The following is a 27,600-nucleotide window of genomic DNA, read 5'->3' as shown; positions in this document are numbered from 1 at the left end:
TGGCGCGGACTTTTTTGGCGCAAAAATTTCTATTTCCGTTTCCGGCGTCATACGTGTCGCCGGAAGTTGCGTCATTTTTTGACGTTATTTTGCGCCAAAAATGTCGGCGTTCCGGATGTGGCGTCATTTTTGGCGCCAGAAAGCATTTAGGCGCCAAATAATGTGGGCGTCTTATTTGGCGCGAAAAAATATGGGCGTCGCTTTTGTCTCCACATTATTTAAGTCTCATTTTTTATTGCTTCTGGTTGCTAGAAGCTTGTTCTTTGGCATTTTTTCCCATTCCTGAAACTGTCATTTAAGGAATTTGATCAATTTTGCTTTATATATATATGTTGTTTTTTCTCTTACATATTGCAAGATGTCTCACGTTGCATCTGAGTCAGAAGATACTACAGGAAAATCGCTGTCAAGTGCTGAATCTACCAAAGCTAAGTGTATCTGCTGTAAACTTTTGGTACCTATTCCTCCAGCTGTTGTTTGTATTGATTGTCATGACAAACTTGTTAAAGCAGATAATATTTCCTTTAGTAAAGTACCATTGCCTGTTGCAGTTCCTTCAACATCTAAGGTGCAGAATGTTCCTGATAATATAAGAGATTTTGTTTCTGAATCCATAAAGAAGGCTATGTCTGTTATTTCTCCTTCTAGTAAACGTAAAAAATCTTTTAAAACTTCTCTCCCTACAGATGATTTTTTAAATGAACATCATCATTCTGATTCGGATGATTCCTCTGGTTCAGAGGATTCTGTCTCAGAGGTTGATGCTGACAAATCTTCATAATTGCTTTAGAAATAGAGGATTCTGGTCCTCTTGATACTAATTCTAAACGTTTAGATAAGGTATTTAAAGCTCCTGTGGTTATTCCAGAAGTTTTTCCTGTTCCTAATGCTATTTCTGCAGTAATTTCCAAAGAATGGGATAATTTGGGTAATTCATTTACTCCTTCTAAACGTTTTAAGCAATTATATCCTGTGCCGTCTGACAGATTAGAATTTTGGGACAAGATCCCTAAAAGTTGATGGGGCTATTTCTACCCTTGCTAAACGTACTACTATTCCTACGTCAGATGGTACTTCGTTTAAGGATCCTCTAGATAGGAAAATTGAATCCTTTCTAAGAAAAGCTTATCTGTGTTCAGGTAATCTTCTTAGACCTGCTATATCTTTGGCTGATGTTGCTGCAGCTTCAACTTTTTGGTTGGAAACTTTAGCGCAACAAGTAACACATCGTGATTCTCATGATATTATTATTCTTCTTCAGCATGCTAATAATTTTATCTGTGATGCCATTTTTGATATTATCAGAGTTGATGTCAGGTTTATGTCTCTAGCTATTTTAGCTAGAAGAGCTTTATGGCTTAAAACTTGGAATGCTGATATGGCTTCTAAATCAACTTTACTTTCCATTTCTTTCCAGGGTAACAAATTATTTGGTTCTCAGTTGGATTCCATTATTTCAACTGTTACTGGTGGGAAAGGAACTTTTTTACCACAGGATAAAAAATCTAAAGGTAAAAACAGGGCTAATAATCGTTTTCGTTCCTTTCGTTTCAACAAAGAACAAAAGCCTGATCCTTCATCCTCAGGAGCAGTTTCAGTTTGGAGACCATCTCCAGTCTGGAATAAATCCAAGCCAGCTAGAAAGGCAAAGCCTGCTTCTAAGTCCACATGAAGGTGCGGCCCTCATTCCAGCTCAGCTGGTAGGGGGCAGGTTACGTTTTTTCAAGGAAATTTGGATCAATTCTGTTCACAATCTTTGGATTCAGAGCATTGTTTCAGAAGGGTACAGAATTGGTTTCAAGTTGAGACCTCCTGCAAAGAGATTTTTTCTTTCCCGTGTCCCAGTAAATCCAGTAAAAGCTCAAGCATTTCTGAAATATGTTTCAGATCTAGAGTTGACTGGAGTAATTATGCCAGTTCCAGTCCCGGAACAGGGATGGGGTTTTATTCAAATCTCTTCATTGTACCAAAGAAGGAGAATTCTTTCAGACCAGTTCTGGATCTAAAAATATTGAATCGTTATGTAAGGATACCAACGTTCAAGATGGTAACTGTAAGGACTATCTTACCTTTTGTTCAGCAAGGGAATTATATGTCCACAATAGATTTACAGGATGCATATCTGCATATTCCGATTCATCCAGATCATTATCAGTTCCTGAGATTCTCGTTTCTGGACAAGCATTACCAGTTTGTGGCTCTGCCGTTTGGCCTAGCTACAGCTCCAAGAATTTTTACAAAGGTTCTCGGTGCCCTGCTGTCTGTAATCAGAGAACAGGGTATTGTGGTATTTCCTTATTTGGACGATATCTTGGTACTTGCTCAGTCTTTACATTTAGCAGAATCTCATACGAATCGACTTGTGTTGTTTCTTCAAGATCATGGTTGGAGGATCAATTTACCAAAAAGTTCTTTGATTCCTCAGACAAGGGTAACCTTTCTGGGTTTCCAGATGGATTCAGTGTCCATGACTCTGTCTTTAACAGACAAGAGACGTCTAAAGTTGATTGCAGCTTGTCGAAACCTTCAGTCACAATCATTCCCTTCGGTAGCCTTATGCATGGAAATTCTAGGTCTTATGACTGCTGCATCGGACGCGATCCCCTTTGCTCGTTTTCACATGCGACCTCTTCAGCTCTGTATGCTGAAGCAATGGTGCAAGGATTACACGAAGATATCTCAATTAATATCTTTAAAACCGATTGTTCGATCGCTCTCTAACATGGTGGACAGATCACCATCGTTTAATTCAGGGGGCTTCTTTTGTGCTTCCGACCTGGACTGTAATTTCAACAGATGCAAGTCTCACAGGATGGGAGCTGTGTGGGGATCTCTGACGGCACAAGGAGTTTGGGAATCTCAGGAGGTGAGATTACCGATCAATATTTTGGAACTCCGTGCAATTTTCAGAGCTCTTCAGTTTTGGCCTCTTCTGAAGAGAGAATCGTTCATTTGTTTTCAGACAGACAATGTCACAACTGTGGCATACATCAATCATCAAGGAGGGACTCACAGTCCTCTGGCTATGAAAGAAGTATCTCGAATTTTGGTTTGGGCGGAATCCAGCTCCTGTCTAATCTCTGCGGTTCATATCCCAGGTGTAGACAATTGGGAAGCGGATTATCTCAGTCGCCAAACGTTGCATCCGGGCGAATGGTCTCTTCACCCAGAGGTATTTCTTCAGATTGTTCAAATGTGGGAACTTCCAGAAATAGATCTGATGGCGTCCCATCTAAACAAGAAACTTCCCAGGTATCTGTCCAGATCCCGGGATCCTCAGGCGGAGGCAGTGGATGCATTATCACTTCCTTGGAAGTATCATCCTGCCTATATCTTTCCGCCTCTAGTTCTTCTTCCAAGAGTAATCTCCAAGATTCTGAAGGAATGCTCGTTTGTTCTGCTGGTAGCTCCGGCATGGCCTCACAGGTTTTGGTATGCGGATCTTGTCCGGATGGCCTCTTGCCAACCGTGGACTCTTCCGTTAAGACCAGACCTTCTGTCACAAGGTCCTTTTTTCCATCAGGATCTGAAATCCTTAAATTTAAAGGTATGGAGATTGAACGCTGGATTCTTGGTCAAAGAGGTTTCTCTGACTCTGTGATTAATACTATGTTACAGGCTCGTAAATCTGTATCTCGAGAGATATATTATAGAGTCTGGAAGACTTATATTTCTTGGTGTCTTTCTCATCATTTTTCCTGGCATTCTTTTAGAATACCGAGAATTTTACAGTTTCTTCAGGATGGTTTAGATAAGGGTTTGTCCGCAAGTTTCTTTGAAAGGACAAATCTCTGCTCTTTCTGTTCTTTTTCACAGAAAGATTGCTATTCTTCCTGATATTCATTGTTTTGTACAAGCTTTGGTTCGTATAAAACCTGTCATTAAGTCAATTTCTCCTCCTTGGAGTTTGAATTTGGTTCTGGGAGCTCTTCAAGCTCCTCCGTTTGAACCTATGCATTCATTGGACATTAAATTACTTTCTTGGAAAGTTTTGTTCCTTTTGGCCATCTCTTCTGCCAGAAGAGTTTCTGAATTATCTGCTCTTTCTTGTGAGTCTCCTTTTCTGATTTTTCATCAGGATAAGGCGGTGTTGCGAACTTCTTTTGAATTTTTACCTAAAGTTGTGAATTCCAACAACATTAGTAGAGAAATTGTGGTTCCTTCATTATGTCCTAATCCTAAGAATTCTAAGGAGAAATCGTTGCATTCTTTGGATGTTGTTAGAGCTTTGAAATATTATGTTGAAGCTACGAAATCTTTTTGTAAGACTTCTAGTCTATTTGTTATCTTTTCCGGTTCTAGAAAAGGCCAGAAAGCTTCTGCCATTTCTTTGGCATCTTGGTTGAAATCTTTAATTCATCTTGCCTATGTTGAGTCGGGTAAAAACTCCGCCTCAGAGAATTACAGCTCATTCTACTAGGTCAGTTTCTACTTCCTGGGCGTTTAGGAATGAAGCTTCGGTTGACCAAATCTGCAAAGCAGCAACTTGGTCCTCTTTGCATACTTTTACTAAATTCTACCATTTTGATGTATTTTCTTCTTCTGAAGCAGTTTTTGGTAGAAAAGTACTTCAGGCAGCGGTTTCAGTTTGAATCTTCTGCTTATGTTTTTCGTTAAACTTTATTTTGGGTGTGGATTATTTTCAGCAGGAATTGGCTGTCTTTATTTTATCCCTCCCTCTCTAGTGACTCTTGTGTGGAAAGATCCACATCTTGGGTAGTCATTATCCCATACGTCACTAGCTCATGGACTCTTGCTAATTACATGAAAGAAAACATAATTTATGTAAGAACTTACCTGATAAATTCATTTCTTTCATATTAGCAAGAGTCCATGAGGCCCGCCCTTTTTTTGTGGTGGTTATGATTTTTGTATAAAGCACAATTATTCCAATTCCTTATTTTATATGCTTTCGCACTTTTTTATCACCCCACTTCTTGGCTATTCGTTAAACTGAATTGTGGTGTGGTGAGGGGTGTATTTATAGGCATTTTGAGGTTTGGGAAACTTTGCCCCTCCTGGTAGGAATGTATATCCCATACGTCACTAGCTCATGGACTCTTGCTAATATGAAAGAAATGAATTTATCAGGTAAGTTCTTACATAAATTATGTTTTTCACCACATTAATTCTACCCAGCCAAGAAATTGACTTGTTTCTCCAGCTGGATAGGTCTGAGATTAAGCTGTTTTCTAGTTTTTTGTAGTTGGCCTGGAATATCACTTGTGGATCTGGGGAGAGAAATATTCCCAGATATTTCATTTTTGAATGTTGCCTTTTCAAGGGACAGTTTAATAGTGTTTTGGGTAACTGTTCAGAGTTGTATGCTATATTTAGCTGTTCCGATTTACTAAGGTTGAGGTGGAAGTTCGACACGTTGCCGTATTCTGCAAATGTCTTTAGAACTTTATGTAGGGAGGTATCTATGTCCATGAGAGACAGTAAGATGTCATCTGCGTAGAGCGTAAAGCTTGTTGCTCGCACGTCCCAGTCTTGATACCCTTTATTTGGGCATCCAGTTGAATCTTTTGTGCTAGTGCTTCGATGGTAATAGCAAACAGAATGGGCGAGAGCGGGCAACCCTGCATTGTCCCGTTCTGTATAAGAATTTTTTCAGAGAGCAAGCCATTCACTTTGACCTGAGCTGCCGGTTTGTTATACAAAGAGAAAATGTGTGCTATGATCTTATCACTAAATTTCATTTTGGCCAAAGTTGCCCTCAAGAACCCCCAGTGAACCCTATCGAAAGCCTTTTCAGCGTCGGTGGAAACCAGGATCATTGGAATATTATGTAATTGGGCGTAAGATGTCAGCTGCAATATTTTTAATGTATTGTCCCGTGCTTCTCTACCGGGGACAAAGCCCACCTGATTGGGATGTATCAGTGCGGGAAGGAGTTTATTTATTCTTGTGGCTATTATTTTTGCGTAGATCTTTATATCCACATTTAACAAAGAGATGGGGCGAAAGTTCTCCAGTCTGTCCGGACTCTTACCCTGTTTAGGGAGGATGGTTATGAATGCTTTCAACATTTGGTCTGTAAAACCAACATCTTCCAGGAGAGTGTTAAAGACCGAAGTGGGGGGTTGTAACAGGTGGTGCATGTATGTTTTGTAATATTTGACACTAAGGCCGTCAGATCCAGGGCTCTTCCCGTTGGGCATGTTTATGATAGCCGCTTTGGTTTCCACTATAGAGACTGGTGCTTCCAGTAACTCTAAATCCCCCGCTGAAACCGTGGGGAGACTAAGGTCAAGCAAGAATTTGTCTATATCATCTTGTGTGAAATCATTATGTAAGTTGTATAGTTTTCCATAAAATAGTCTGCATGTTTCTGCAATGTTGAATGCTATATTTGTGCGTGTTGCCCTCTTGATCTTGAATGGAATGTATATGTGTGTTCAATTGTTTGTGTTTAAGAGCCCTCGCTAGAGACGCGCCTGCTTTGTCATTAGTGTCGTAATACCTTTGTTTCAACAAAGCCGTCTTACGTTGATACATTTTAGTGAGGTGATTCCTAAGATCAGTCCTGGCCTGTGTATTGAGTCCTAGTGTTGGTGTGGAGGAGGGATTCTTTTTGTGTTCCAACTCCCAGTGTCTAATTTGGGCTAACGTAGAATTTAGGAATTGTCTGTTGTCCCTAGTTTCTCTGGATTTGAATTTAATGAAGTCCCCTCTGACAACACACTTGTGCGCCTCCCAGAGGGTAGTTGGAGTAATGTTGTCATCTGAATTTTCTCTGAAATAGTGGCCCAACGCTGTATCTATGTCCATTTTAATTAAGGGGTTATCTAGGATAAAATCATCTAGTCTCCAAATGAAAGGCAGAATTGGAGTCGTGGGCCATTCTATTTTACACATTACCGGGGCGTGGTCTGACCATGTTGTTGGTAGCATGTAAGAATTAACTATCATGGCTAGGCCTATCTGATCGCTCAGAAAGTAGTCAATCCTGGAGTATGTGCAATGCGGATGTGAGTAGAAAGTGTAATCACGCGTGGATGGGTTAGTGGTTCTCCAGACATCATGTAGTTTTAATTGTTGTATATGTGTTGTTACCACTTTGATTGTTGTTTCGGTACACTATAAAGGGAGATTGAAAGTCTCCACCCATAAATAGTGTGCCTGTTGTGTGTTCGAGTAGTAACTGAGTTATTTGTTTGAAGAGTATTTGTTTTCCCCGTGTTTGGGAGATATATGTTCACTATGTCGCCGGGCGATCAAATAGAAGGCCCAAGATGATTATGTACCTACCATTTGCATCTTTTTTCTATGTGTTTGGGTTGAAATTTAATTGAATTACACAACCAAATTCCCACTCCTCCTTTTTATGTCCCGGTCCGAGGCCATGAAGGCTGTTTTGTATTGGTTGCTAACATATTTTGGTTCCTTCCCTTTCTGGAAATGTGTCTCTTGTATAAAAATGATGTCTCCTGCTGCGTGATGTAATTATCTAAAGGCCCCTGATCTCTTATCAGAGCTGTTTAAACCCTTGGCGTTGATTGAAATCAGTGTAAAGGGTTGTGCCCTGTGTTCTGGGGAGTTAGCCATTTGTGTCTGTTGGACTATTTAGAAATCTGAGTATGCTAACGATCAGAGAGTAGTGCCTGGCTACACGTGTGGAGTCTAACGTCTAGGCTGACCCTCCAGTGCAGGCCCCCAAGTGTGGATAAATGTGCTATAACAAATGTGTACAAAGCTGACAATCAATACAATGAATACTTTTGAATATAGTTAGTAACAATAAGTACTAAAGACTGTTGATTGACTTCCCTATGAGATTGCTAAGCCCACAGTGAAAAACTAAACAACAATAACAGTAGCAGAGTGGGAAATATTCCACATCTCTAACCCCTAAAAGAATTGTTTTTTGCAACAGTACAGTAAGAAAACATAAGACCTGTAGCCTCCTAAAAAGTAACGGTAATGATAGTCCCAGGAGAAAGGTATTTGTGTTATGTTATTCGCCAGAATTGGAGTCCGTGCTGCACGCAGCAGACGATTGAGTAGCAGATGGTCCTCCTCGATTTTCCTCGGGAGGGGGACGGATTCTAGCTGAGGGTGCATGCGAGTCCAGTGGATTGTCTGATGTAGGGTCTGGATGTTTAATGGAGATCCGCAGTGCCTCACAGAAATGTGGGAGATCATCTTTGGTTTTGAAAACAGCAGTTGTATCCCCTCTGGTAGCAATAATGCTCACTGGAAACCCCCATCTATATGGGATATTTTGATCTCCTAGAGTTGATGTGCTGTAAGACAGCTCCCTTCTTTTCTGCAAAGTAGTGGGGCTTAGGTCAGCAAAGATCTGGATTCTGTTTCTGGCATGTGTAAAGTCTTTCTTCTGCCTGGCGTGCCTCAGGATCTCTTCTTTGTCCTTGTAATGTAGGATTTTAAGAATAATGTCTCTCGGGGGGGGGGGGGGGGGCTTTTGGGGGGGGGGTTGCGCCCCGTAATGCCCTATGTGCCCTTTCAATTTGTATCTCTGGGTGCACTTTCATCACCCCTGAGGGTTCAGAAAAGACTCTGAAGACATCCTTCAAGAGCACCTGGCTGTATGTTTTCGGGTATTCCCCGTATTCGTGAATTGTTCCTCCTTCCCCGATTGTCTAAATCCTCCTTCCTCTCAAGAAGGTGGTGGATGGGTCTCATCTTGTTCGTATGCTATGCGGAGATATGTTGGATGTCGTTGAAGGTGGCGTTGTGGCTTTTCTTCTAGCGTTGTGACCCTCTGTGTCACTCTTGAAATGTCCCTTTTCAGCTCACCAAACCAGTTCTTAACCTCTGACACTATCTCCTTTACATCTTCTTTTGTGCACAGCGATTTTAGATCCTCTTTTGTGAGATATGCTGTAGACAAGGTTGAGGGTGATACAGTCTGGTTATTCGCTGCTGGTGTATTATTTTTGGGTGTCTCAACTTGCTGAGGTTGTTAGTTTCAGGCTGTTTAAGATAATTCTTTAGCATCTTTGAGCTAGAGAGCCCATCAGGTTTAAGTGACTTACGGCCTGGCATTCTAACTGCTTAATTTGAGTGTGTCTTATTTATAGTGTCTGGGTCCACTATCTCTCACTTCTGTTGTGGGCAAGATAGGTAGTGAGGTTTATTACAAAAATGATGCTGTGTAGCAGACTTGTTTTGTTTATGGCACGCAGGAGTGGAGTCCCTTTATGGCAAGGGTATGTTTAATATGTGCACCCCTTGATGGTCTAGGCCTGTGCTGCAGTGTCTGCAGTAACTGTATTCCCCTGCAGTGAGGGCCTAGTCCTTAATGTGCAGCGTATTAACTGGCCGTTTAGCCTGGGGAGCCTCAGTTGTGTGCTGGGTGTAAGACTAGTTGTCCTGATTCCCCCTCCGGTTGCCCGTTATATGTACTGCCTGTGGTATTTATTAGCCCAACGGTGTAAGGGGTGGTCACTTTGTAGCTCCGGTGGATTCCCTGTCCATTCTGAACACAATCTGGCTGTATATGCTGCCCTGCTCACCAAGCGGACCTCTTCTTGATCGGGTCCTCTGCTGTCAGAATCGCCACTGCTTACGTGAGTGATTTTTGGTCCCCTCTTTTTTTTTATTAGAAATGGCGCGATCTCCCTCTCTACCTCGCCACCGGCTCCAGTCTTTAGTGCCGCAACCAGCGCGGCCGTCGTATCAGGAAGAAATCCCAATCTGATCTGCTCCTGGGCTTGTTAACCCCTCTCCTGGTATAATAGAGTAATTGATGAGGCTATTTTTATTTTGGTTAAAAGATGTGGGCCTAGGAGCTATTCACCTACACGGCCATCTCTCAGAGCGGCCAAGCTCCGCCCCACAGTTCAACATTTATTATATTTCCTGTTTTCTTTAAAAACATATTTTGCTACTATAATATATTGATGTCCTTTAAAGGAGAAATTAAATAATTTATTCACATGAGAGAAATCTGACATTTGTAACATATGTAAAATCAAATTTTATTGCATATAGTGCTCTGGTATTTCCCTATGCCTGTGAGAGAAAGGGGTTTTAAAGTCCATTGTAAAGACTGATTACATCTCTCAAGCTCTTTGGAGTGTTTAGATACTTTGCTGGAAATCCCAATAATAAATCATTTCCAATTATATATCCAATAATTTATAGTAACTCTAAATAAGACAGTGGACTCTACTGTAGGTAATGGCTTAATACTCAAGTTATTTGATTTATTGGTTCTTTTTTTAGGCCCATAAGTTAATTCTCTCGGATCGACATCTGGAACTACTGGAAAGATCCAATGGCGTTGAGATACCTTACAAAGTGCGAAACATGGGCAACTTTTTGGTTATTGAAACGACATATGGACTTATTATAGAATGGGATAAAATGACAACCATTTTTATTCATCTGAGTTTAAACTTTAAGGTAAATCTTGCAAGATCCAAGAAGATTATGTTATCCAAATATTTGAGATATATTTTTAAATGTTCCTTTGATTTTAATTTTAAAAGTTAAATAAACAATTTGGATGTATTTATTTTTGCAGGGAAAGGTCTGTGGACTTTGTGGCAATTTCGATGGGAATAGTAACAATGACTTTACCACCAGGACTCAATGTGTGGTTGAAGATGTGGTAGAGTTTAGAGACAGTTGGAAGCTATCCCCAACTTGTCCTGAAGTATTGGAACCTAAAGACCCATGTGCTATGAATCCTTACAGAATCGCTTGGGCTCAGAAGCTTTGCTCAGTTATCATTAGTGATGTTTTTTCAGCTTGTCATTCAGAGGTACAAGATGTATATACATCAATAACAATACAGACAAATGTTCAGGTTACAGTTTAGAGGATTTGTTGATACTTGTGGGTGTTTTAAAGGAGCAACCCTAACTATGTATGTATTCCGATTTTAAGAAGTTAAAAACATAATAAAATAAGGAAATTTGTTCGTAGAACATTTTATTTTTATACTGGATTTTCCATTTAAGTTTGTTCTAATTTTCAAAATTTTTGTAAATGTCTTGTTATGAAGTAAAAAAATGTATATGAATGTATATATATATATATATAATATATATATATATATATATATATATATATATATATATATATATATATATAGAACTGGAAGCGAAAAAGGAGTAAAAGGGCGCTAGAAAAAGTAAGCCATAAAAAATATATACATATGTTAAAAATATGTGTATATATATATATACTAGAAGGCAGAATTTCCCAATTAACAAAAATCCAACCTGAAAGCAGCTGTCCCTTTAAGAAGGGTGAAGACTGAAACAAGACAGGGGAAAACTCCCTTGCTTTTACAGAAAACACCCACCAAACAAAATATGGGTAGACAAGAGGGCATATAAAAAGACAAAAGTAGCGCTGGTTGCTGCAGAGTTATGGTGAATTATAAAATAAATGTCAGTGAATGGACTAATATAGCTAAATATATACAAATATTTAATTTAAGATGAATACATATAAATGTTAATGGATATACAACAATACTGTGTACTTATATATCATGAAAAAATGATGAAGTACCCCACAAGTAACAGTGGGTATATGCAAAGTGCAAATTTACAAGATTGAACATCAATCATATGAGGTAAGTGATCCGCACATCAGAGGATTTCTCTTATGGAATTCAGCTGTCCTCCTTGGGTATGGGTGAAACTTCAGTGGGTTAACAAGCGATATTCCCTCGGCCTCTTTAAGTATGGTTCTTCTCAAGGTATGGTGAAGTCTCCAGCCGCATATGTGAGGGAAGAAAAGAGGCTCAAATAGTGTGATATTGTTTTTATAAAAACTTTATACTTTATTGTTACACACACACTCTAACAAATGCCTCCTTACACTAAATATCCTCAAGGATAAGAGGTATTGAGAAAGCGGTAAAAGCGCAGTGAGTGCAGAGGTGCAGTCCTTCTCTGTAAACACTAAATTGTTGCTCTCTCTCGTAAACCAAAGGCAAATAAAGTTCACCGGGGTTTCCGGTATCGAATCAGTCCGTTTCTTTCTGTCTAACGCGTTTCAAAGGTTTAAAATGATTCCTTCTTCTTCAGAGACTCTGAAGTGTTTGCAGAGAAGGACTGCACCTCTGCACTCACTGGGCTTTTAACGCTTTCTCAATACCTCTTATCCTTGAGGATATTTAGTGTAAGGAGGCATTTGTTAGAGTGTGTGTGTAACAATAAAGTATAAACTTTTTATAAAAACAATATCACACTATTTGAGCCTCTGTTCTTCCCTCACATATGCGGCTGGAAACTTCACCATACCTTGAGAGGAACCATACTTAAAGAGGCAGAGGGAATATCACTTGCTAACCCACTGAAGTTTCACCCATACCCAAGGAGGACAGCTGAATTCCATAAGAGGAATCCTCTGATGTGAGGATCACTTACCTCATATGATTGAGGTTCTTTCTTGTAAGTTTGCACTTTGCATATACCCACTGCTACTTATGGGGTACTTCATCATTTTTTCATGATATATAAGTACACAGTATTGTTGTATATCCATTAACATGTATATGTATTCATCTTAAATTAAATATTTGTATATATTTAGCTATATTAAGTCCATTCACTGACATTTATTTTATAATTCACCATAACTCTGCAGCAACCAGCGCTACTTTTGTCCTTTTATATGCCCTCTTGTCTACCTATATATATATATATATATATATATATATATACTTACCTGGCTGGTAAAATATGTAGGGTTATTAGTTATAAATGTATAAGTATCAGGTCTAAAACTATTTGCTTTTTTTTTTAAAGTTATTTGGTTGATATAAAGAGGGCCACAAAGTATCACAAGCTAAAGAAACAAATATTTGTGTCTGATATTTTGCTATTTTCCACTTAAAGGTAGCCCCTGATAAATATTATGAAGACTGTGTGAGTGACACCTGTGCATGTGACATGGGTGGAGATTGCGACTGTTATTGCACCGTTGTGGCAGCCTATGCCCAGGCATGTAGTGAGGCCTGTGTGTGCATAGAGTGGAGATCACCAACAATCTGTCGTGAGTATAAAGTGAAAAGTGGATTGTTACGTGTAAATAGTCAACAAAGCTATATTTATAAGGAATAAAGCATGCATGAAGATCATCTTTGAACAGTTAAGGTATCAGCCCATTTCCAAAAAAATGAAAAAAATATTAATGTGACAGCCATAGGCCCTTTCCAAAAAAAACACTTTTGTACATGAGCCCTTTGTCTCTTTTTTATGCCTGTTAATCTGGACCTCATGGTGACCCTAGAAAATGCCTCCTTTTTAGTAAAGGAACAAATCCCCAAATCTGGAATTATTCTGAAGTCCAGACTTTTTAGGTGTCCAGAAGCTGGTCACTTGGCCAACTGAACAATCTTTTTCCCAGCCAGTTGCACACATAGAGCTTAAAAATAACATAATACATTGTTTTTTTTTCTGTATATGTATTGTCTTGGACCTATGAGGTCTTAAAATGTTCCTTCCCTCCATCCCCAATAGCCAAATATATGTATAATTGTAATTTTTCTTGGAATTTTTTAGCCACTGTAAAGGGTTATTTTTTTTTAAATTCAATTAACTTAGACATATAGGTCTATGTTTACATTTTAATTTGGTCTAGCCAGTGTTCACTCTTGTCTTCAATTTTGTCTGCACATAGCAGTGTTTTCCCCAGGATCTAATTCATGGGCACACCACCTGTCTGATTTTACTGAAATTGATAAATGTGGATCATAGGCAGTGATAGAAGGCAACAGCAGGTAGTCTCTCTTAACCTTTAGACTTCTTACTATGATATGGACAGAATCTGATTATATGGCCAGGTTTTTAACAGTAATGGCAAATATTGTCTGGTGAAATCTCTGGTGTTCCACAGTAGTCAAAGGTCTGCAAATCATACCTATGTGTAATGGTTATTTACAAGTAGTGTTAGCAGAGTTAGAAGAAGCTGAAATTTAAACAATACGAGGATGATTGGGCATAGAGTACCTCTTGATTGCAGACAGGAAACATTTTTCATTTCAGTCAGTCTTCTCTAAGTTTTTAATCACTAATTTAATGGTTTCCTTAAAGTAATATGGTTAGCCACCTCTGGCTAATTCCTTTTTAAATCTTCTGATAATACTAAATTAAATGAATCAAATAAAGATGGTTCATCCAAGGTAGTGTCACTAGACACCTGAAGATATTTCGCAAAACAGTCTTCCACAGGTTTTATATCTTGCGGTAGAAATCTGATACGGGTTTGGTCAAAGCAGTTCAATGAGGGTCATCATGAATGGCTTTCATTACTTCTTCAATGGTGTCCCAGAAATGAAGCACCTTAGGCTCAAGGAGCAAAAGAATAACACTTATTTTAAAAGTTCATCACACAATAAAGAAATTATTGTTCGGACTTCCAAAGCCTTATCCACAGTGGAGAAAGAAGGTTTATGGAAAAATCTATTTTCACATGTGGCAATACAGGCGCAGCATTGCCTTTTGAATCAGTTGCAATTCTCCAGCAAGAGAATTGTGTGTTCCACAGTAGATAATGACTTTCTGATGGATTAAATTTTCCAGAAACAGGGGAAAAATCAATTCCTGTAGCAATGACGAATTCCAGCAACCATATTGCAACAGGAGTTGGGTAAGGATTAGAACAAGGTAATACAAAAGTATTATGGTAAGAGGAGTTATTATTATTGTTATTATTATTATCGGTTATTTGTAGAGTGCCAACAGATTCCGCATCGCTAAGTTTAAACTATATCAATTTTCAATGATTTCCTTTAGAATTCAGGCAGCCAAATGTTAATTTGTATCAGTTACCTGCAAGTTTAAATGCAACAGGGGAGCAAACTCTGAAGTCAGCAGAAGTGATATAATCACACCCAATGCACAGAAAGACTGACTCAATATACAGGCTCAGAGCCATTAGAGTCAATTTTAAAACCATGCCAAGCAACTCCTGTGACAAGTTGTGGAACCAAAGTAAAAATCCTTCCAAGAACTACTAATTTGCAGTAAATGCTGGTGATCTGGAAAACATTGTGTGAGACCAAGTATCTTATGTTTGAGAAGATTTGGTAGACAATTTTTTTATGAAGCAAACAGGACAGAAGTTCAGTAGTAAAAACACACCATCTTAAATAATCATCATGAATTATACTCACACAGAATAAGCTCAAACAATTATGAGTTATGATAAAAGCACAGAGTATATAAACTCTCAAGACACTGTCCTAGGGTTAGTCTCTCACTTCTCCACTCACGAAAACCAGATACTTCACTATCTGCTAGCACTGATCCCATATTCTTCCTTATGCCAGAAACCCACCTAGTACCACAGATTTATAGTTAAAACAAGCCATGGCATCTAGTGTCCCTCATGGATACCAGCTACCTTATGTTTGGAAAGATTTGCCAGTCTACTTTTAATGTGCTAATTGTGTCAGATATGCATAGATACATTTGCTTCTTATATCAGTATTGCAAATGCTATTTATTATTATTATACAAATAAAAAAAAAATAAAAAAAAATGTCTGTACAAATGATTTGTCTTGGCCAAAATAATTTCAATTAATCTGATTAATTTAGAGTATGCCAGTATAGATAACACTGTTCTAGATATTTTGTATGTACATAGTATCCTAATTGCCTTGTATTTAATATATATGAGTAAATAATATCCTGTGCAATTGATATATAATGTAAACAAGCAAGCAACCCCTTGACCTTCTCTGGAGTGCCACAATGTTTGGGTTGCAATCCACCTGGATTAATTGCATAATCCGGGAGGGTGCCACTCATGTGGGTTCTGTTTTCCCTCCTATTAATGAATTCTGCAGAATTAAGCTAGAAATTCATCCATATGCTTTGACTCCACTTTACACCCCCTTTTTCACAGGGTACATCCTCTGGGCTCCTCTGTGCCCCTGTCTCTATACTGATTTTTTTTTCTTATTAAAATGTGCTATTCCTGTCCATAAAGAGATGGTTGGTTTTAAAATACTAACATCTTTTATTGATATACATTAAAATCATAAAGGCAACACCTCACGCAGTGATCTTACAACATGAAAAAAACATCCTACGCGTTTTATGTTGACAAGCCTTTCATAGGATTGTTACATAGAGGTTATAGAGCTGAATCTTTCTCCAGGATTGCGGATGATTGGTCTCTCTATAGGGTTGCAGATGATTGGTGTACTCTAATATTATTAAAAAAAAATATGCTCAAGGAGATTTGTTGTTTTAAATAAGTACTACGTTTTTAATCTTTACAAAGAACTTAGTACTCTAAATCAGGGGTCGGCATCCTTGGGTTCCCAGATGTTTTTGGAACTACATTGCCCATGATGATCCCATGACAACCTAAAGAGTATCTCAGCATCATGGAAAATGTAGTTAATTTTCCATGGCGGTCCAAGGTAGCTGACCCCTGATCTAAATAATGCAAAATAGATGTACGAGCAAAACTGTTAAAACAGGATCACAATATAAACAATAGGTAACAAGAGCACTCCCCTTGGTCTCTCCCAAAACCGTAAAAATGTAGTAGTAGAAATGGATGGCGTTGGTCTGGCAGGGGTTAAGTAAGATTCCATCAGCATAGGGATTAATCACAGCAAGCACTATATGGAACATACTCACAGGGGCTAAATATCAACATTCAAAGGATTTATTCCACGATAATATACAGCAAAGCACCAAAAACATTCTAAAAAGCTCTTAACAATAAAATATAATGTTTAATATAAATGTATAATATACAATATATTTAATATCATATAAGCTTTTTATAATGTTTTTAACTCTGTGGAATACATTCTAATCTGCTGATTTGCTCCTTTGCTGTAAATCATTGTAGAATAAATACTTTGGGGCCCATTTATCAAAGGGCTTGCGGACCTGATCCGACACTGCGGATCAGGTCCGCAAGACCTCGCTAAATGCGGAGAGCAATACGCTCTCCACATTTAACATTGCACCAGCAGCTCACAAGAGCTGCTGGTGCAACGCCGCCCCCCTGCTGACTCGCGGCCAATCGGCCGCCAGCAGGGAGCTGTCAATCAACCCGATCGTATTCGATCGGGTTGATTTCCGGCGGTTCCTGTCCGCCTGCTCAGAGCAGGCGGACAGGGTTATGAAGCAGCGGTCTTTAGACCGCTGCTTCATAACTTGTGTTTCTGGCGAGTCTGAAGACTCGCCAGAAACACGGCCCTTCAAGCTCCATACGGAGCTTGATAAATGGGCCTGTTTGACTCTTGATATTTAGTTCCATGTAAGTATTTTTCATATAGTGCTTTCTGTTTGTCTTCTGTGCTATAACAATGTCATCCTTTTCACACAGTCATTTATTTGTATGCTGATGGAATCTTAACCCTTAGTGGACCAGAGCTATAGATTTCTACTACTACCCTGCATAAGGCTATGCAAATAAAGTATAGCACAAGAAAAAAGTAACATTGATAATGAATTTGTAACTATGTAGCAATGTGCCACAACAGTGATAAAATAAACCATGAATACTAGGCTAGCAAAGGGTTAAACATTTTGGAGGAGAGGGGCAATTAAATGTTTAGGATAGGAAAATATCCCTGAGGAAATGCTTGTGGTATGCATATAAAAAAATATATGCTACTATTTTTAAATGAGTCATGTGTTTATGGCCAGCAATAGATAATTTGAGCAAGAAACGTTTTATGTTCTTTTCAAGCAAAGTATTATGGACTGAAAAGCGCACATCAATAAAACAGCATCTTCATACGTCTATTGTAAGTCTCAGTGTTCTAAATCATTTTAAAGCAATTTTAAACCCAAATTTTGTCTTTCATGATACAGCTAGAACATGCAATTTGAAACAACTTTCTAGTTTACTTCTATAACCAATTTGTCTTTGTTTTCTTGGTATCTTTTGTTGAAAACCAGGGACATTTTGCTTAGGAGCCAGCCCATTTCTGGAGCAGTATATGGCAGCAGTTTTACAAGACTATCATCCATTTGCAAGAGCATTAGATGGCAGCACTATGTCCTACCATGTAATGCTGCAGATGCCTACCTAGGTATCTCTTTAACACAGAATATCATGGGAACACAGCAAATTTGATAATAGAAATAAATTGGATTTTTTTTTTTTTAATGCTATGCTTCGTCCTGAATCACAACATCATTTTTTGGGGTTTTATATCCCTTTAAGCAAGGCTCAAAAATTCCACTCGCCAACTCGCAATTGGCGAGTGAAATTTATGCAGTGGCGAGTTAGTTTTTTCCATCCTTGCTTTTAGTTCGTGGCGCTGCAGATCTGGCTCATTAACTTATTAACTTTGTGTCTCAGACACTGTGGCGAGTCTCTGAAGCAAGCCGCCTAATTAGAGAGCCGCCACTGAGTCTAATAGTCCCTCCAGACCTGTCCTACCCCCTGCCATCCGACCCTCACATCACCCTTCAAGTTTGTTGATTGGGGTTGGGGGCGAGCCGGGTCACGCCCACTTCACTGTCGGGTCTGGATACAAGGCTGAGCGCGGCCAATTCAAATTGTCATGAGCGAGTGGACTGGAGTCTGGACCGGACCGGTGATCGTAGGGTTTACAGGCTAAGCTGCAGAGGCTGATATAGGCTGCGCACGGATAGAGGCTGGGACAGAGGTTGGTACTGGGGCAGCAGGATCACTGCTGGGGGGAGTCAGGCAGACGTCTATGGGGACGCAATGCTAGTGAGCAGGGGCAGCTGCTTGTTTAGGGTCCCTGGTTTTACTGTCATGAGGGCTGGGTGCTTGCAGTGCCCGGGGTTATGCGGCTGTGCGAATGCGTCTTTACTATAAAGTACATCAGTGGCAAGCAGTAAGCTGCAAAAAAAAAAAATTGTAATATAAATTTTATTAGATATATTTTTAGTTTGGCTTTGCATTCCGGACTGGGGGGGGGCGCAATCACATGTGCGGTGGTGCCGGTGGAGAGGAGTTTGACTTAGTGGGGTCGGGTCAACTCTGCTGAGCTTTCATGATCTAAGACCAGACAGATCACATCAGGATGATCGTGCTGTGTAAAGACAACGGAAAAAGCCGGTAAGTGAGTGACATCACATGTCACATGTTCTGGCCTGAGCTGGTCTAGCATATAGCTAGGCAGATGGAGGTCATGCGCACACAGCAGTTAGAGGCAGCACTGCGGGGCATAGAAGAGTGGGGACATGTGGTCGAGGTTGCTTGCAGACGAGCAGGAAGCTGGAGGCAAGTAAGAATAACTAGCACTACGGGCAGGATAAGGCAGCGATCTGACTACACTGCTTCTGTCTGCAGCAGGGTCACAGGTTATAAATCTAAACAAGCTCCGGGCCGGGGAGGGGGAGAGAGAGGCTCAGTCGAAGTGAAAACAGTGAGTCTGAATAACACATGTGGCAATGGCATATACTTATGCCTGGAGATTTATCCAATAAAATATTTGTTTTATATATGTAATGTAGGTGTCTGAAAATAAAACAATTATTTTATTGAATAAATCTCCAGGAATAAGTATATGCAGATAATACAGCAAGTTATTCAAATAATTCAGACTGCTCACTGCTTTCACTGAGCCTGTCTCCCCCCCTCCCTCTCTCCCCCTTCCCTCTCTCCCGGAGTTTGTTAAGATTTATAACTCTGCCGTGTGTTTAAGTTCCCTTTAAAGAGACAGCACCCTTGTAGTTGTCATTCCATAAAACAAGCTTTTGGCAGCTGTGCAGTCATCTCTGATAGCCTAGGGGTTAAATGCAAGTGTAAAAGAATATGGTGAGCGCATATTACTAGAACAAAATGGGGTTTTTACCTTCCTGTAAATTATCTTCTAAAGAAAAGCCTGTTTATGTGTTTTAGTAACACCTCTTCATTGCCATTTCTGTATTTTAATCAGTGGCAATGAAGAGGTTAACAATTAAGCAAGTGCTACTTTGCGTTTTCAGAAACATGTCTGATATTCCACTTTATGTGACAAAATTGACATGCCAGGTTTTGTGTTAAATCTTGTTGATTCTTCATGCTAAGTTTTGTAAGTTTAATTGTGAGCAGATAAACTTCTTTTTTGAATTCTTAATTTAATAGCTGCCTTTATTCATCCAGCTGTTGTCTTCCCCAGAAACCAAAGTTGCCGTTGCTGTTATTTTTTTTTCATTGTTGATTTATCCTATGTATGTAATTATTTGTTGTTATCAAATACAATAAAAATAAAGTTACTGCACTGTCTAAACATATGAAAAGAAGGGTTGAATTAGTGGGCGTGACGTAAGTATGCAATGGGCGGGTTAGTGGGCGTGGCCTGGGTATGCAGTGGGCGGGGTCAGAAGTGGCGAGTAACATTTTTGGCCTGGCTAGTAGCTTAGGACCTGAAATTTTGAGCCCTGCTTTAAGGATAGTAATACATGATCTAAACTAAATTAATTGTTCATTCTTCTTGATTATCATGTTCCTTTTAACTGCTGGATTCACTTCACTTATTTTATTTGAAACTATTTATAACTTATAAACCATAATGTAATATATATTGTTTTAATACTCTGACTTTCTTTGTTTTTCTACTAGCAATATTTTGTGATTACTACAACAAAGAAGAACAGTGTAATTGGCGCTATAAAGCTTGTGGAGGCCCCTGCATGAAAACTTGCCGAAATCCCAGTGGATCTTGCGAATATGAGCTGAAGGGATTAGAGGGTAAGATATGGGTGTCTATTTGTATCAGGGGGGATAAATAATATTAGCTACTACTTTCTCACTGTCCTCTTTCTCCATTTCATCCCCACATTTGTCTTCCGAATATATCAGTATCACAAATGTAAAAGACAAAGGAAGAAAATGTTGCTAAGACTCAAAACTTTTAGGAAATATAGATATACTCAGAAGTCTATAGGCATATATGTATAAGCAAACAGAGGTAGGACAAGCAGAAACGTATATGTTCAGATTCAGGAATAGAAAAGAATAAGGTGTAACGGTACCAAAACCTTATAAATACAGTCAAGAAATAAGAACTTTTCAACCCCGGACTTAAATATTTTATTAGTTTAATCTGTGTTAGAATTCCTATAGCATAATCTTGTGTTGATATATGAATACTAAGGCCCCAATTCTAAAAAGATCCCTGGACTGGTGAGATTCTATAAGAATGCCCACCAGACCTTCTATTTATTTCCCTGGTGGAATTATATAAAGCCACTTATTACCCTGAAAAGAGGGTATCTTGCTAAGGGGGATTTTCGTATGGGAAGCATATATAATGAAAGTGCACAATAAATTTTGGAATTTAGAAATCCTGGAAAATGAATAATTGAGCCGTTCACACAAAAGTATTCAGGAAAAATGATATGGTTAAGGTGCATCAAAATTCGTAACAAAATTGTTCACCAAAACCCATTTTTTATCAAAAACGTAAAAAATTGTATAATTAATCATATTAATTATGTACAGTGTAATCCACAATTTAAGTACACTGGATGTGCAACACAAAGCAAGAAATGTGTATTTAAAAGTACAAAATACAAAGTATAATTGTTGATTTATTTGTAAAATGGGCTGAACTTTAGGGTTCCATTGGCGTATATGAAATTTTCTTTTAAATCCCAGTGTAATTCTATAAATATTTTCACGCTACATTTCGTACTGTTTTATTCTCACCAGTTAAAAAGTGGGGACTTTTCCCCAAAATACTCAAAACACTAATTATTCTGAAAGGAAAAACTATGCATATGGAAATTACAGAAAATGTAAGGTACAATGCACCGAAAACAGCATAATTTGATCTGTATTAAGTATAATATACTGTACATGTTTTAAAACAAGCAGTTTTTTCCCTCCATTGGCAACTTTTACCTAGCTCAGAGCTCTCATTATTTATAATGGAGACGTCGCGCCATACCCAGGGACAGCACCTTCTTTTAAAGAATTCCATGAGTGCTGCCATGCGAGTGTTGGGTCAAAAACCGCATCTTGACCGGCCAATTTTTTAGAATCTGGGCCTCAGTCATGAATTAGTTTATGTTGCATCAGGATGTCTTACTCCAATTTAGAGCTTTAGGAAAAATATAGTTTATTGTGATAAAAAGAGACAAAACAAGGAGATGTACTTATCGTATACTTACCAAAGATATAATAGTTTGCAAAGTATGTGGTGTATTCCAGTTCTTAAAAAATATGCCATGAAAAACTGAAATTCTAAACTCAGCTATTTTTGGATATTCTAAGCAATTGTATTATAATCCTGCAAGCGCTTGTCTTTGAATATGCTAAGACACCAGATATACTTTAGCTGTAATTCTGTAATTACTAGGGATGGGCAAATATTTCGCATCATTCGAAAAATGAAACAAATTTTAACACATTCGTTCATTCAAATCAAATTTCGAATGTTTACATAACATTCTAACATTCGATTTTCAAATGTTTGGTTATGAATTTTACGATTACATTTGAAAATATTAGTTTCGAAAAATTTGAATTTATATTTGTAATAGTATTTCTAATGCTTTCTTTAAATGTAATATTCGAATTATGCAATATTCAAATTCGAAAAATTCAAATTTATATGTTTGTAATAGTATTTCTAATGCTTTCTTTAAATGTAATATTCGAATTATGCAATATTCTATATAGAAACATTTGAAATGATATATTTGTATCTATTATATATCAATTTACTAGATTCCTTACCACATGAACTATTGAACTTCTGAATAGTATTTGTTAAATAAATAGAATGTTAAATTAAAAATTTCGAATATGGACATTCAATCTAATTATAAACATTCGAATTTAAAAGTGACATTCAAAAACTGTAAATAGAATTCGATTATAGAATTTTTAAGGACATTTCGGTAATAACATTCGTTCTAACATTCAAATTCGGAAATTTACACATTTGCCCATCCCTAGTAATTACTGATTTCCTCAATCCTGATTAAATAAATAAACATGGTTTTTTGTTAGACACATTTTTGCTAACACGTGTATTGCTAAAATGTTTGCTTTTAAAACTAAAATTAAATCATGCTCATGTCAATTTTGAGTTTATATCCTTATTAGTGACCACAAGCGTATCCTGTATATTGGTGATCATTAAACAACCCCTCTAATCAGGAAATGAGGCATGCAGTACTATCACAGATTTACTGATTCTAGCAAAGCTACACTAGGAAATCCTTTACCAACCACATACAGGGTGTGTTGCTCATTAAGGGTGTTAAATAAGTTAGAAAAGAACAGGACATGTGAACTGAACAATGCAAGGGATTAACATCCCCCCCAAAAAAGTGTATATATGCAGTGTGAATAGCTACAAATCGGGTTTTGATATGTATACAGTCTTGAAATATATTTTTTAGAAAAGTAGTGTAAAAATCTGCATGAATGGTGTTTTGTGATAGATTGTAATACAACAGATACAGTGGGGAAAAAAAGTATTTAGTCAGCCACCAATTGTGCAAGTTTTCCCACTTAAGAAGATGAGAGAGGCCTGTAATTTTCATCAAGCTTTACCTCAACTATGAGAGACAAAAGGTGGAAACATATCCAGACAATCACATTTTCTGATTTGGAAAGAATTTATTTGCATATTATGGTGGAAAATAAGTATTTGGTCACCTACAAACAAGCAAGATTTCTGGCTCTCACATACCTGTATCTTCTTCTTTAAGAGGCTCCTCTGTCCTCCACTCATTACCTGTATTAATGGCACCTGTTTGAACTTGTTATCAGTATAAAAGACACCTGTCCACAACCTCAAACAGTCACACTCCAAACTCCACTATGGTGAAGACTAAAGAGCTGTTGAAGGAGACCAGAAACAAAATTGTAGACCTGCACCAGGCTGGGAAGACTGAATCTGCAATAGGCAAGCAGCTTGGTGTGAAGAAATTAACTGTGGGAGCAATAATTAGAAAATGGAAGACATACAAGGCCACTGATAATCTCCCTCGATCTGGGGCTCCACGCAAGATCTCACCCCCTGGGGTCAAAATAATCACAAGAACGGTGAGCAAACATCCCAGAACCACACGGGGGGACCTAGTGAATGACCTGCAGAGAGCTGTACCAACGTAACAAAGGCTACCATCAGTAACACACTATGCTGCCAGGGACTCAGATCCTGCAGTGCCAGACGTGTCCCCCTGCTTAAGCCTGTACATGTCCGGGCCCGTGTGAAGTATGCTAGAGAGCATTTGGATGATCCAGAAGCAGATTGGGAGAATGTCATATGGTCAGATGAAACCAAAGTAGAACTGCTTGGTAGAAACACAACTTGTCGTGTTTGGAGGAGAGAGAACCACCATACCTACTGTGAAACATGGGGTTTGGCAACATCATGCTTTGGGGCTGTTTCTCTGCAAAGGGAACAGGACGACTGATCCGTGTACATGAAAGAATGAATGGGGCCATGTATCGTGAGATTTTGAGTGCAAACCTCCTTCATCAGCAAGGGCATTGAAGATGAAATGGGCTGGGTCTTTCAGCATGACAATGATCCCAAACACACCACCCGGGCAATGAAGGAGTGGCTTCGTAAGAAGCATTTCAAGGTCCTGGAGTGGCCTAGACAGTCTCCAGAGTCTCAACCCCCATAGAAAACCTTTGAAGGGAATTGAAAGTCCGTGTTGCCCAGTGACAGCCCCAAAACATCACTGCTCTAGAGGAGATCTGCATGCAGGAATGGGCCAACATACCAGCAACAGTGTGTGACAACCTTGTGAAGACTTACAGAAAACGTTTGACCTCTGTCATTGCCAACAAAGGATATATAACAAAGTATTGAGATGAACTTTTGATATTGACTAAATACTTATTTTCCACCATAATTTGCAAATAAATTCTTTCCAAATCAGACAATGTGATTGTCTGGATTTGTTTCCACATTTTGTCTCTCATAGTTGAGGTATACCTTTGATGAAAATTACAGGCCTCTCTCATCTTCTTAAGTGGGAGAACTTTCACAATGGTGGCTGACTAAACACTTTTTTCCCCACTGTAAGGGTTCTGAGTCAATTTATCATGTAAATGTAATCTGAAAACCTTCTGAACACAGGGCATTCTGATGAATTGGAACTCTTGCTAATTTAAAAATGCCTAATACTCTTTAAAGGGACATAAAACAAGTTGGGATGGAGACAAAATATAATAATATGTACTTCAATTAATTTACCTGCAAATTTATACTGCAGTGCCTCGCCATTAACCCTTTTTTTTTTTAGTTTCTGAATGGTAAAGCTCTAACTCCCCCTACACATTTCCTTCTAAGGCTGTATCTATATCTATTGTTCTTTTGGTAGAATGCAAAAGTGCATAGGGATTATCTGCTGGAGCATGCTTAGAAGCTGTGAACTCAGTTGAAATACAATGTCTGTGTCTAAACACTGATAAGGAGGGTGGAGTTGGTCCAGGCAGCTTAGCTATGTAATTAATTTTGCTTATTCTTGAAAATTATTTTAAAATACTTGCCAGCAATTTGAAACAATTTTTTTATGCCAACTATTTTAATTAATTAGCCCTTTTAGGATATGCACAGATCTCAACCTGTTTTATGTCCCTTTAACCTGGATGAAATCTCTTCTAACCAAATGGAATATACCACTATGTTAGCAGTTTGTGTGGGACAGATAATACAATTGTGTTGTCACTTCTGATTCAATCTAGGTTGTTATCCAAACTGCACAGAAGAAAAAACCCTACTTTGATGAAGATGATATGCAATGTGTGGATCAGTGTGGCTGTTTGGACAATGAGACAATTATTACGACCTTGGAGAGAAAATTGAATCCTGCAATAACTGTGAAAGCTGGTACATTTCTCACTTATTAATTAGTATTTAGAATAATATAATATAAAATGGTGTACATTTTTCTTATGTTTCAAAATCAATATTTAGTACCTGTGTAGCCATCATTTTAAAGGGATATAAAATCCAATTTTTCTTTTAAGATTCACATAGAGTATGAGGATTTCTTGCTTATAACAGCGTGCAAGTGGCAGGACCGCACTAATATACCCTCCCTCCTCCCTTCAGGTCACCGGAAATAGCGCAGTCATACTGCTGGTGGCGGAGACCGCACTTTTAATCGTGCAAACCCCTTAAGGGGTTAAACAACTTTTTCTTCATTCACTTGGTATCTTTTGTTGAAAAGCAGGGACGTACGCTCAGGAAAAACACAGGGAACCTTGGGCTACAGACACTTCATCCAGAAATATGATACAGAGACAGCCAGAGATACACACCGAAGCCAGGTGCCTACTGTGTCTCCCACTGCTTACTCATTAAAGGGACACTATACCCAAATATTTTCTTTCATGATTAAGGTAGAGAATACAATTTTAAACAACATTCCAATTTACTTCTATTACCTAATTTGCTTTATTCCTTAGATATACTTTAATGAAGAAATAGCAATGCACACAGTGGAACCAATCACAGGAGGCATCAATGTGCAGCTACCAATCAGCAGCTACTAAGCATATCTAGATATGCTTTTCATCAAAGAATATCAAGAGAATGAAGCAAAATAGATAACAGAAGTAAATTAGAAAGTTGTTTATAATTGTATGCTCTTTCTAAATCATGAAAGAAAAAAATTTGGGTTTCATGTCCCTTTAACTTTCAAATAAAAACTACCATACGTGTGTGCTAAAAATCAAAATCCTTTATTGAGTCCATTAAAAAATGCGCAACAAAGAGGTGTTTTTACTCATTCCACGCCTCTGGATAGGGGCTTACTCATAGATGACAATAGTTTGCTGTGTCCAGCTATTATAAGCCGGTAGTGGGAAACCATAAAATAGATTTAAAAACAATATATCTAAAAACAAGCCACAAGTTGGGAATCGTGCTACAAAATGTGTAGTGTATTTAGTGAAGTGCCACGTATACCAAATGCAGTATGTGGGTTCAGACCTCACGGCCATTAAGAACGAGGGTTGGTGAACATTTAAGGACTTTAGGAATTATAACAATGATTCAGCAGCTGCTTGCCATTTAAATCATATACATTTTATGAACAACTTCAAAACTGCATGTATCTGTTATAGATTAAGCAACATTGTCACCGAGAGGTGAAGATCAGTATAGAATTCCCACTAAGGCCCTGATATTAAAAACACTTTTAAAAATAAAAAAGGGCAGACCTGTGAAGTGCCAGAAGTGGGGATGTATTTCCCATAGAATATACTGGGGACTGCTACGTCATTAAAACATCACTGACATTGCCACTCATCTGCTCTTTCTGCAGGGTGGGGGGGGATCATATTTGAAGTGCTACCTACACTGCGCAGTGTGCTCACTGAAACCAAAAACAGTTTCTGTGTTGGAACATTTTAAATAATGTCTATGCATCCTTACTTTCCCAAAACCAAGACTACCTGCCTCAGACAGTAAAGTCTCACTACTGAAAAGGTAGTGAGACAAACTTGGCTCACACCCTACTCATAACCTGTACTTCAGAGATTGGAATATATCACACTACTGTAATCACACTATATCCCAATCAAATTGCAGGTTACTCCCCCTGAAACTCCTGGCTATCTCTACGTCATACTTAACTCTACTCCCACCTAACTCCCTAATTACCATTTACACCTATGTCATACTTAACTCAACTCTCAGCTAACTCCCTATTACAATTTACACCTACATCATGTCTTAGCTACACTACCCTGG

The 27,600-nt window shown here is 38.5% G+C and overlaps 1 protein-coding gene across 1 annotated transcript in view; it reads left to right on the top strand.

Moving 5' to 3' along the window:
* Window positions 1-27,600, top strand: part of LOC128636246 (mucin-5AC-like) — a 108,565-nt gene that overhangs the window by 41,849 nt on the left and 39,116 nt on the right. Inside the window, exons 9-13 of the mRNA XM_053689283.1 lie at window positions 10,195-10,374; window positions 10,496-10,735; window positions 12,828-12,984; window positions 20,490-20,618; window positions 25,587-25,731. Coding sequence (XP_053545258.1) covers window positions 10,195-10,374; window positions 10,496-10,735; window positions 12,828-12,984; window positions 20,490-20,618; window positions 25,587-25,627 — 747 coding nt within the window. The 3' untranslated portion in view covers window positions 25,628-25,731. The remainder of the gene's footprint in view (window positions 1-10,194; window positions 10,375-10,495; window positions 10,736-12,827; window positions 12,985-20,489; window positions 20,619-25,586; window positions 25,732-27,600) is intronic.

Source organism: Bombina bombina, chromosome 7 (assembly GCF_027579735.1).
Source record: "Bombina bombina isolate aBomBom1 chromosome 7, aBomBom1.pri, whole genome shotgun sequence".
NCBI classification, from domain to species: domain Eukaryota; kingdom Metazoa; phylum Chordata; class Amphibia; order Anura; family Bombinatoridae; genus Bombina; species Bombina bombina.
This window is presented reverse-complemented; position numbering and strand designations above follow the sequence as displayed.